The sequence below is a fragment of the Diceros bicornis genome, chromosome X (assembly GCF_020826845.1).
Source record: "Diceros bicornis minor isolate mBicDic1 chromosome X, mDicBic1.mat.cur, whole genome shotgun sequence".
In the NCBI taxonomy this organism is placed as follows: Eukaryota; Metazoa; Chordata; class Mammalia; order Perissodactyla; family Rhinocerotidae; genus Diceros; species Diceros bicornis.
In genome coordinates, this window is record NC_080781.1 from 101,825,007 (window position 1) to 101,837,823 (window position 12,817).

Genomic DNA, 12,817 nt, shown 5'->3' on the forward strand with positions numbered 1-12,817 from the left:
CCTTCTCCTAGCCCTTTCCCATATGTTAGCTCACTTGATCCTCAAATCCCCACAGCTGTGGAGACAGGCCCAGAGAGGTTAAGCAGCTCACCCTGAGAAACAAAGCCGGGTTAATTGGCAAAGCCAGGGCTGGACCGAGTTCTCTTGATTCTGGTCCTGTGCTCTGCCCACAACACCACAGTGCGTTTGCTTTAGCCGTCAGGCAAGATTGATTGGAAAGCGGCCCAATCCCTTCTCTTTGTTGATACAAACCATGTGCAGATCTTTGGTGTCTGAAAGAGACGGCAAATTGAAAAGAAGATGGACACTACAAACAAATGAAAGACCTCATTTGTATCCCTCTAGAAAAGTGAATCAACAACACAATTACGTCTGTCATGGAAGGAAAGCTTCCGTTTATTTTTGCACTGTCGATGAACACTTCCAGACATTGGAACTCAAAACATCTCTGAGCCCCACTTTTTTGAAAGCCTCAAGTTACAAGTAAGGAAGCGTGGGTCTTCTTCCTCATTATTATTATGGAGCAAAGATCTGAGCCCGAACCGAAACAGGATCTGTTTACACAGAAGGGAGAAATAGGCCGCTGGGTGGGTTGAAAAAAGAATCACTCTAATTTATTAGAATCACATTAAGGAGAAGGCTAACATTTTCCCAATTTGTACAGTCAGCTGGTGCTATTCAGGAATAGATGATCAAAACTGAGGGTTGGACGAGCCCCTAGTTTTTCTTTTTTCTGTCTTTTGCTGGCCACAATCTGATCGGTTCGATGCTGTAGACACTCCCACTGGTTGGTAGTGTCCAGACTTCTGGGAAACTTCATTATCTGGGACACAGTTGCAACCCTGAAAGTTTTGAAAAAAGCAACTGGGCAGTAAAGCAAATTGCTTTCCCCAGGCCAGTTCACTTTTCTCACTGGGAGAGTTCTGTAGCTACTCTTGCTATATGTTCTTAATGGGTACCCTAATCATCATAAAAAGGTTAAAATGTTTTTAACAGCAGGAATATTTTGTCAATGGGATTTGTTTCCCACAGCTGGCACATTAATGTTTATCGTGGGCATTGTCCCAACTGCTCGCAGCTTTCTTTTTTTTCTTTATTTTTCTGGCAATATATTTTTTTAAATGTCTATGAAAAAATGGTACAAATGTTTATAAAGTTTCAACATCTAAAGCAGTGATTACGCTGCATTATCAAAACAACCTTGTGTCCCCAGTTATGCCAGATAAATGAGAGACATTGTTATACTTGAAATACAAGGCTGGGGACTGGCTCCCCACATACCCCTGGCATGGCTTGATATCTGTGCCTTCCCTCCACATCCCACTCATGCCACCCTGCCTGACACTGAGATGGCTCTCACAGCATCCCCTCTCTTCCTGTCACTGTCTTGGACTGCTGTCCAATCCCTGGCCCCACCTGCAAGGAGGGGGGTGACCTTAGGGCTGAAACTAGGACTGGAGAGGAGCCAATGGGGCTAGGCCAGCATATCTTCAAGGAGTGAATCCTGGGAATGAAAGTAAGTTCATTTAACTTATTAATAGCTCCAGTAAAATACCAGAAGGGCTACAAGGTCAAAACCAATGCCTTGAATGAAACTTGTGTATTATCAATGCATTTAAGTGATCCATAATATCTTTGTCCTGCAATTACTGAGAAACCAGCTGGCATTAAGCAAGTTGGCTTAATGATAAGAGATGATTTTATGTGTGTTTCATGAAGCCCAAAGAGCCATCATCAGGTATAAGCTTTTAAGCCCTAAGCAGGCAAGTTTCTCACGACCTTTTTGAGACAAGGAGAATAAATCAATAAACATACACCTCTAACTTGACCCACCGTTGGTTAAGATTGCTTAATTCAAGCATATTCCCTCTGACGTAAGATTTACACTATTTGGTGGCTTTTTCTCTTTTAATAAGCTACTTCTTTGAGAGAGTTACGAAGGTGGCTTCTAAAAATTAACTTTGATAATAGCTAACAGTGATGGGTATGAGAGGTTTTTATTTTAAGTGTATCCTGAAAAACGGCAAAAGGAAAGTGGGAAATCCTTATTTAGCATTATGATATTTGAAAGTGCTTCAGAATTAAGGAAAAAGGAGAAGAGAAGTAATAAAACAGTTACAACTTTTGAAACACTTGAAAAAACAATCCATTTAGCCATATAAACCTTGTCTTCACCCACAATGACATCTACTGCATTGGAACTGGTTGTATAGATATCACCACAACCTAACTCCCAAATCTAAACAGCATTTCCAAGAGCAAAAAGGATTCCTTCTCTATATAGTCCTGGGTCTCAAGGCTGGGATCTTTGAGAAAAGAGTCTTAGGTTTTTGTTTAAACAAACTTTATTACCTGCCTCTGACATTCCCCAGGTTACAGAGCAGGCGACGTCTGAGCCTCATGTTCCATGAATGAAGCAGACAGCTGCCTTAACAACTGAACCAGTACAGGAGAGGCATTTGGAAGCATTGGGGTGATGCACCCAGCAATGTTTACCCATGGCAGAAGATGGCAAAGCTACTAAAAATCAGGCAAGTTACCTTTGGGATGACAACTGGATGCAAGAAAACCATACAGAAGGGGTCATAGGTCTTCCCTCCTCTTTGAGCCCCCTCCCTCTCCAGTCCCCATTAAGTCGGTTCTATCCCACAGACTGGTCCTAGTCTCCTGCTAGTTCCCTTCTGAAAGAGGGAGGGAAGGAAGAGATGTCTGAGGTCTCTTCATTTTCTTTGTCTCTGTCCCTAAGGCGCCCGGAAGCTGGAGCTGCTGCAGCCGGCCTGGCAGAGATGGCAAGCCCATTGGCTCTGCGGAGTGAGCAGTCCCTGGCAGTCCCTGGAACAGCTGCCGGTTAGACGGCCCCGAGTTCTGATAGACTTCATTGCTTCAGTTCAATGCCAAGTGTTGGATGTGTTGGATTCAGTTCCCAGAGTGCTGGAGCGTGGTGTCAGGGCTGTCTGCAGACAAGAGAGCAGAGGCAGTTTAGTGCAGTTGGATGTGCGGGGTGGGGGTGGAGGCATGAGGGGAGAGGAGGGAGAAACTGGCGGGGAATGCGTAGGGTTGTACTTCTTCCAGGGCCTTCCAGACAAGGTCTCCTGGCCTCTCATCATTGTCTGGGCCTCAGGTGAGGCGAAGCCTGGAAGGGGAGGAAAGGAAAAGGCGGGCGCCGTGCCCAGGGACAAGCGAGATGAGGCGGGTGCCAGCGAGCAAGCTGGGGCAGTGGTTCTAGACCCCCACGGTGCCCTGGGCGAGGGCGGGCAGCCCCCCGGGGGCGAGGCGGCGCCCCTCGGCCGGCGAGCCGGCGGCAGTCTCGGCGTCGGTGGCGGCCGGTGCGCCACCCGGGGCCCACTCGTGCTCGGTGCAGGCCTGGGACGGCTCGTCCTTGGCCTCGACGAGCTTGCGGGAGCGGGTGTAGGCCAGGATGAGGCCTCCGGCCAGGCAGGCGTAGAAGATCATGATGAGCAGGATGTAGAGATAGGCGTCGTCGCCCTTGGCGCTGGTCACCTCGCGGCCCACGAAGGGGTCAGGCACGACCCCCATGCCCATGCTCGGGTCGGGGCCAGCGCCCAGGCCGCTAGCGTTGCCCCGGTGGTGCAGCTCGAGCAGCAGGCGGCTCAGGAGGGTTCGCAGCCGCTGGCTCTCGCTGCAGTTCATGGCTGTCGGGGAGTGACACGGCGGCTCCAGGACGCTGCTGACCTTTCCCCTGAGCGAGGGGAAGCAAGTGAGCGATGGCGGCGGCAGCCAGCGCTCGGGCGGGCGGCGCGGTGGCTGGGGGCGCCGCCGCCCGGGCCTCCTTATCCCCTCACCCCCGCCCCCCTCCCCTTCCCCACCACGCCCCCTCCGGCCCGAGGCCGCCTCTTCCCAGGCTCCGGCTGTCTGCTGCTCCGGGGAAAGGGGACAGCTGGTGGGGAGAGGAGAAGGGGACAAGGGAGGGGGCGAGGCCGGGAGAGGGGCGGAGGGGGCGGGGGCGCGGAATGCGCGAGGCCCCAGGCAGCAGAGGCTGGCAGGGCGGCTTGCTGGGGCCAAGCCTGGACCCTGGGCTGCGGAAGAGAATTCCTTCCAAGTTCTGGCCACCTGCCCTGCAGGCCGGGCTTTGGCCCAGATACAGCATCTGGCCCCCCAATGCAGGCCCTGCCCCGGGGTTCCCTAAGCTCTTCAGTAACAAGGCAGCCGAGACCGCTTGTCCACATCTTATGGCAATTACTCTCACGGACAAGGACCCTGGCCTATCTTTCTAGCCCTCATTCCTTCGCCCTCCTGAGAAGAGCTTCTTGTTCAGAGGATGCTCAGGCCAAATTTGGTGACTGAATGGTCTGCCACTTAAAAGAAGACCAAAGCAGAGTAGCCTTCCAAAAAGGTTTCTGATAGTATCAGCCTCCTTGGAAGTACCCCTGTTCTGATCTCCTATCACTTTTTTAGAGGTGTCCACATATCTTAGCATGTGAGTGTACCATCCATAATGTGACTCTGTTTCCTCTAGGTAAGCCAACTTCCCAGAAATGAGACCAAGTTCTTCCATTAAAAGGGGCAGGGACCTTAAAAAGGCCCTTTGGCTATACTCTCTAGATGTCTCAGGATCTGAAAAGTGCCAGTTCTAGAAAATATGCTCACCAGCCCCCCTGCCCCCGTGCAACATCCAGTTAGGCCAGAACCCAGCTCTGTACCTCTCCAGGGCTTGGTAACAATCTAGGCCCTGCTGGCTTGTGGGACAGCCATTTTTTCCCAGAGGGTATTTTCTTTTAGGGGAAAACAAGATGCTAAGACAAAGATCAATCCAAAGTATGTTACACTGGACACAGATTGGGCTTCACAAAGGAAAAGTGCTCAAAGGACTGATTTGTAGACAGTGAGTAGAAAAAAAATGAAGTAGTACGGGTCAGGTCTGGTTGTATATGGTTGCCAAGTGAGAATAGAAGGAATGAAAGAAAAGCATATGCCCTTAGGCACACCTTGAAAATCAAGCTGCCTGTTTAAGGCCATTCAGTCCAGGGGCCATTCAGTCTGCAGGTGTTATGGGTTAAAAAAGAAAGGTTTTCTGGTACCTCTGCCCCAGCCACCCTTCAGCCCACCATCCACTCAGGGGCGGCAGCCTTTTATGTGTTAGGGTGAGGTTGGCACCAAACTATGTCCAGGGTCTCAAAAAGAGCCTTGCTTTAACAGCCTCTACACAGGTCTCAGAGACTTTCCATGCAACCCTGACCACTGGCTCCCTGTGAATCACTTTGCCTCAATGGCCTCACCTCAGAGAGGGTGAGGGAAGAATTGTTCAAGTGACTTGGCGTGACTAATGCCAGAGGACACAGCTAGGGAATTCTCAAAGCAATACCAACCTAGGGACAATACTGTTAAGCTAAAAGACTCCTCTTATCTGTTAAAACATGCCCAGAAATCTCTAGGGTTTTTTTTGGGGGGGAGGAGAAGCCCCTTCACCATAGCATAAAAATAATCACTTAAACTTGTACTTTCAACAGTCTTACGAGCTAGTAGGATTATTCCTGTTTTCAGAAGAGAAAACAAGTTCAAGTGGTTAAGTGACAGGACTAGAATGATAAAGTTTGACCTTGTTCTTCTCAGTCCTGACAATTACTCTTTTCACATGGGTGGTATCCATGAGCTACCTCCACTTCCCCATGTCTCCCTTCCCTGGAACCTTCTAGAGTCCAGTGTTTTCTGCCAAAACTGCTCTCTGTAAGTAAGTTCACCAACGACCTCCCGGCCAAATTCAAGGGTCTCTGCTCAGTTTGCATCTTTGACCTCGAGGATGAATTTGATACCATCAACCACCCACTCCTTCCTGTAACCGTCCTGCCCTTGGCCCTGCCCTTGGCTCTCGTGGCATTGCATTCTCAAGTTTCTCTTCTTATCTGTCTGACCCATCATTTTCTGTCTCCTTTGTTGGCTCCTCTTCTTTCCTCCTCCCATTAACCGTTGGAGTCCCTGAAGACTCAGTCATCCTCAGCTATTCTCTCTTAACATCCATTTCCTTGGAAAGTGTCTCCTTACATGGTTTCACCTACAACCTGGCATATATTTGGCCAAATTTGAATCTCTAGTTCTGATTCTTTGTTGATAACGTCTCTCAGATCCATTCACTCTTTCCTTTCTTGTTTTATTACCACAAGCATAATCCAAGCTCTCATTACCTCAGGTCACATATGCAAACTGCAGAGTCTCCTGGCAGATCTCCCTGCCTACAGCCCAATCCACCCTGCTTTGGCTAGAATAATCTCCTTTAGCACCACTTCCATCAATTCACACCTATGTTCAGAAACCCAGAGTTGTTCCCATTGCTTCTTTACTGCAGTCCAATCTTCTTTGGGGAGCCTTAAGTCCTCACCACGAATAGACACCATCTCCTCTCCTTTGCACTTGAAAAACAGCATATTCCCAGAGTTCCTCTCCAATACTCTGTGCCTTTCACCTTCCTCAAAATCCACTGACTGAAGGAAGCCTTGCTTGATACCTGGGTTTGTGCTCTCAGAATCTTTACAACGCACCCCTTCTGGTGGTGCCCTAACTTGACTGCAGCATTCAATACAGGAAATTTGTAAAACACAGAAAAACATCAAGAAAAAAATTACCAATAGCACACACACGTGCTAAACACACACACACACACACACACACACACCCCACATCATTGTTTGGTTGCCTATCTTTTTCACTTAACAACATTTTGTGAATTTTTCCTATGTCAATTATTATTTTTTATAACATTGTTTTATTACCTACACAGTATTCCAAACTATGGATCTACCATTATATATTTAAATTAGCTCTTAATGTAAGATTTCTGGTTATTTCCAGGTTTTTGCCATTAAAAGTGTTTTAGTGAATACATACAAGGCTAATTCTAATTCTGTTAAACGAAATAATTGCCAGAGAGAAAGTGAATGACTAATTTACAGAAGACTGGCATGGGACGCAGGAGATGTGTAGAAGGGGTGGAAACAGGAATGGAGAATAGTCATACAATTTAAAAAGGCCCAACCCTAAGAAAAAAACAACAGGTGTGTGTGGGGGGATTCTGGCTTTCTTTTCAGTCAAGGGGCTGCTGGACATCCCTTCAAATCCCAGTCCCAGGCCAGCCCTGGATGGCTGAGATGCCAACCCCCTATCCCCACTACACTTAATGAAACTGCCAATCCATCAGACAAGGATTAGGTCTCATTCTTCCTCACCCATCCACCCCCGCTTTAACACCTGCCCCTACCTGTCAAATAATCATCTGTTTATCCATTGTCCAGAACTCAGTTATTTCCTGAGTGGTAATCAAGTGTGTGGACAAGGGAAGTAATTTATAATCATGTGTTTAGACTTTCAAAAAGTCTTGGAAAAGGTTCTGTTCCATGCCAAGGTTGTTTTAAAAGTACAATGGAGGCGCCATGGGCTAGGAAATGCTTTCGCCATTCCTTGAGACTGTGAGTGCTTCCTGCCAATAGTGCGGCTCCATGGAAGTTGGATGAATTGAACTGAGTTGAGTTTGGCTAGTTACCAAAGGACGGGCACAGATGGTAAGCGCTGTTGGAGTCCAGGAGGCTGGCAAAGCCACAATGGGCTCTGAGGGAGGGGAGGAAAGAAGGCTTCATAAAGCACCAACTACAGACTGAGAAAGAATCATTCATTCATTCATTTATTCAACAAATATTTATTACATGTTACACTGTGTAAGACACTGTGCTGGGTCCTAGAGACACATAGGTGAACAAGTCACATTGGCGAACTATCTGTAGTTTCATAATTCTCACATCCACTTCTTTGTGAACTGGGGAAAAGCAGGGAACCCCAGAATCTGGAGTAGGATGAGCAGTGGATATGAAGGCCAGCCAGAATCCTGGTTTGGAGTGAATTTTGACTCTGAATCCAAGCTTTAGGCACTACAGTCCAAAGCCTTGTTTGAAAAAGGAGGATCCCAGGCGGTCTGAGCTCACTATTATTGCAACCTGCCCTCCCTGCTCCTAGCAGCACCATCTTGAGGGTGTGGCCTGCCATGAGCCACCAGAGTAGCTCCATACTTAAAAGATGGAGGAGAATAAATGGGACAGTTGCTGGGTCCAAGTGGGGCTCCTCAGTTGTTCCATGGGAATATGTGCAGTATTTGAGGGGGACTGGGGTTTGATAAAGGTCACAATATTTGTGGGTTGAAAGGACCTCAGGGGCTTCAAGTGCCTACCTTACAGACTTCTTGGGGGTCTTGGTGGGCTTATGCTAAGGTAACCCTATATCCAGGCCACATACTGGAGCATCAAATATGGTCCCTGATCTCATTTATCGAATGCCAAGCATGTGCTAGGGATATTACATACGTTATATTAATTAATCTTACAACAACCCTGTGAGGTGGGTAGAGGTGATATTAAAAACATTTAATGGCAGTATGTCTTGGGCACTGACTAGTCAGAATGGACAAACAAACAATCAGAATAGATGCTGACTATAAACAACCAGTATAGCCTTACAGAACCACAACAGCATGGGGCAAAGAAGTAGGTGAGGGGCACAGACTAAACAGCTTCCCATTTCCCAGAAGATGAAACCAAGATCTCATCTCCTTGGGCTTCAGAGCTATCCTGGGTCATTCTAAACGTCCCTCCTCCCTATGGCTGCTTCTACCTGCTCTCTGTGTTCATTGCAGGTATGTGAAAAGCTCTCTTGCCTGCCAACCCCTCTAAAGCAATGGTATCTATTGCAGCTGCCCCTGTCTCCCAGCAATTTCCTAAGGATGTCACTTGTTGGCTTAAAATTCTTGAATGGGCCCCATAGGATTGACAAATTATCACCTTAGTGTGGCCTTCAAGACTCTCTCTTCTCTGGCTTGAAGATGCCTCCCAATCATATTTGCAGCAATAACTACCCAACATGTCTTCAATGCCAGACACTTTTTTTCTTTTTTATTATTATTTTATTGAAATATATTTGACATATAACATTGTGTAAGTTTAAGGGATACAATGTGTTGATTTGACACATTTATATATTTGCAATATGATTACCACCATAGTCATATCTAACACTTCTATCATGTCATATAATTACCATTTCTTTTTTGTGGTGAGAACAATTAAGATACTTTTTCAACTAGATGAAATTGCACTCTCCCTAGCAACCCCACAGTGTAGGATAACAGTGATGTGTATGCTTGTCGGATGGTCCCTATAATCCTTTGAGGGCAAGTGCTGTATTCTTCCTCTTTGTATCCCTCACTTAGCCAGGCACAGTGCCTGGCATATAGTAGGTGTTCAGGAAATATTCACCTAGGTCTGAGGTCTGCCTTCTTCCAATAAAGCCTTTTAAGTTTGAAAAAAATTCGCTCCCTGCCAGGTATGGAACATTGTGGTTATGTTCTTTCCAAAAAATTTTATTATGCAAAATTTCAAATATGCAGTAAATTTGAAAAAAATTTACAGTGGATACCTTGTTACTTACCAGCTAGATTCTACCCCTAATGTTTTCCTATACTGGCTTTGCGCATCCCTCACCTATCCATCTCTCCATCTGTCTATCTATCCATCATCTTTTTTTCTTTTTGAAGTTGCAGACATCAGTACACTTCACTCCTAAGCACTTTCCACATACCCATCCCTAACTAGAGTTCAATATTGGCTTATTATCCTTTTTTTCCTTTTGAGGTAAAATATACATACGATGAAATACATAAACATTAATTGTACATTTGCTCAGTTTTGACAAATGTAATTGTGTAACTTAACTCACTGCTAAGATATAGAACATTACCACCACTCAGGAAGGTTTCCTCTCGTCCCTTCCCAGGCAATCCCCTCACTTCACTCCCAGAGACAACCACTGTTCTGATTTTTTCCCATCGTTGATTAGTCTTGCCTGTTATAGAACTTCATGTAAATGGAATCATATGGCATGAACTCTTTTGTATACAACTTCTTTTACTCAGCCTGATGTTTTTGGGAATCATCCATGCCATTCTGTGTATGAGTCCTTCGTTCCTTTTTACTGCTCTGTAGTACTCCATTGGATGATGCTACCACAGTTTGTTTATCCATTATCCATTCTCCTCCTGGTGGATACTGGGCTGTTTCCAGTTTCTGGCTATTAAAAGTGAAGCTGCTATGAATGTTATCCTACAAATCCTTTTGTGGACATATGTTTTCCTTTTTCCTGGGTAAATACCCAGGAGTGGAAATGGTGGGTCATAGGGAAGACGCAGTTTCCCTTTATAAGAAACTGCCAGACCTTTTCCCAGAGTGGTTGTATCTTTTTACACTCCCACCAACAATGTATGAGGATTTCAATTGTTTGTGGTTACTTTTGCAGCTCTGGGCTTCAGTTGCATACTTAGCCTTGTCGTGTACCCATGAAATGCATTTACCCTTATCGTTACAAAAGGGCCAAGCCTGACTGTTCGTAGTCTATTACTAAAAGCCTCCTCTCTATTTTGCTGACTACTAGATGTACATCCAAATTCTAGATAAAATTGCTAAAATGTGAGTGTCAGCTGTATGTGATAATAGCTTTTACTGAAAGCATGTATGTGCCAAGCACTGTATTAAGCACTTTATATGCATTATCTCACTTAATCCTTACAAGAATCCTGTGAGATAGTTACAGTATCATTCCCATTATACAGATGAGGAAATTGTGGCCCAGAGAGGTTAAGTAACTTGTCCAAAGTCACATAGCTTGTAGGTGGCCAAGCTGAGGCTTGAATCAGAGTCTGTAATCTTTATTACCACCATGCTGCTGTATACTATCCTTTGTAGAGAGGCTAACAGAAAAAAAAAAACGAAAACAGCTTCTGTGTTGGAAGGCTCATCTAACACATTTTTCAGCTGAGAATACGGAGGTCCAGAGAGGAGAAGGGACTTGCCTGATGTCCCCATTGGTTAATAGCAGAGCCATCAGAATCCAAGTCTCCTGGCTCCCAGTCAGGAAACCTTTCCACTCCACTGCACAATCTTCTTCAATGCTTTGGGCAATTCAGATTTTATTTATATCTTTTTCATTGTGACAAGAGTCTGAAAACTCTTGAGATCTTTGAAAGAATTGCATGAATCTGAAAGGGTGGAGTAAGGTCAACCTTCCCTTTGGGGCCAAAACATAAGATCAAAATTAAATTGTCAAATTTGTGTCAATTCACGCCTAAACATTATCTTGAAAATGTTTCTCCCACCTACTCAGTCTTCTCTGGAAAGGGAAAAAAAACGATGTGAAAGTTGGGGTATTCTGTGGAACAGAAGAGTCGCCAAGGCACTTTTCTCTTGGACTCCCACAGCACCATCTGGTGGACGCCTGAGGTTTTCGTTTCTCTTCATTCAGAATGTTTTTCAACTTTGACGTTTATTGCCTGTTTCTTTGCCAGGCCCCGCATTAGGCGCGGGGGATCCAGGTGAGACTTGCTTCCTGCCCTCATGGAGCTAACGTTCTAGGGGGTGGGGGCTACCCAGTCCACGACAACGCAGTGTGAGAAAGGCCCTGTTAGAGGCAAAAAGAACATGGTGCTCAAGAGCAGCTGCTCCAGCCTCAGACAACCCTGCATTTGAGTTGTGGCTTAGCCACCTACCAGCTGTGTTACCTTGAGCAAAGTCACTCAGCTTCTCTGTGCTCCAGTTTCCTCTTCTGTAAAATGAAGACAATAGTGAAAGTGCTTACCTGAAACTGATAGGATATTGTATGTCAATCATCCTTCAATAAAAAAATAATAAAAGTGCTTACTATAGGATTTTGTGGCAAGGATTGAAAGATAATGCTTGTAAAGCACTTAGCATAGTGCCTTGAACATATTAAACGCTCAGTAATGTCAGCTGTGGTTATTTTGTCATTAACAATAAGCATACAGTGCTGCGGAACCAAGAAGAGGGGCATTTAACTCAACCTTACAGAGCTCAGAGTAGACGTCACTAAGGATGTGACACTTGAGATGTTTTGAGTAGGAAATAGCCACTCGGACCCTTTCTCCAGGTGGAAAGCAATATCCGCAACATATGGGTAAAGAAAACAACAGGGTTCACCTCCCCTCACCCCTATGTCATGAGGGATGGCACAGCATCCTTTACCAGAGGTTTCAGGGCCTCTGAAGCTGGAAGATGATATAGGAACATTTAGGAGTTATTGGAATCGGGACCCAGACCAAGTGAGAAATTGGTTCCCACAGTGGGTGGGCAGAGCTTTACTTGAATTTAGAGGCTAAGAGAAAAATCAAGACTAAGAGAAAAATCAAGACCAGTTGTGTCAACTACCATGTGTTTGTTTTAATTTTGACATTGTTTTTGGGCAAGAATGCTTCAATGGCTCTTTATTCATCCACGTTATGTTAAATAGGCATGATGGGGCCTGTTAATTTCCCACTGCCTCAAAACATAAACAGTTCTGGGCCCCTCGGCTGCTCTCCGAATTGTGCCTGGCACACACCATGATCATATCTGACTCTATTCATATTGTCTTCCCTGCAAACCCTTAGCCCTTCCACATTATCCAAATTTTACTCATCCTTCAAAGTCTAGACTTTCTCATTCATTAATTCACAAAATATTTTCTTTTTTTAATTGAGTTATAATAAATATATATCATATTAGTTTCATGTGTACAACATAATGATTTGATATTTGCATACAGTCATGCATTGCTTAACGATGGGGATACGTTCTGAGAAATGCGTCGTTAGGTGATTTTGTCGTTGTGTGAACAACATAGGGTGTACTTACACAAATCTATATGGTATAGCCTACTACACACCTAGGATATATGGTACTAATCTTATGGGATCATCCTCATATATACAGTCCGTCTTTGACCGAAATGTCATTATGCAGTACATGACTGTATATTGTGAAATGATCACAATTTA

The 12,817-nt window shown here is 45.3% G+C and overlaps 1 protein-coding gene across 1 annotated transcript; it reads right to left on the bottom strand.

Moving 5' to 3' along the window:
• Positions 1–1,974: 1,974 nt before the first annotated feature.
• KCNE5 (potassium voltage-gated channel subfamily E regulatory subunit 5) lies at positions 1,975–3,729 on the bottom strand. The gene has a single exon (XM_058535284.1). It carries the CDS (start codon positions 3,649–3,651, stop codon positions 3,223–3,225), a length of 429 nt encoding a protein of 142 aa, XP_058391267.1. The 5' UTR covers positions 3,652–3,729; the 3' UTR covers positions 1,975–3,222.
• Between the last annotated feature and the right edge of the window lie 9,088 nt (positions 3,730–12,817).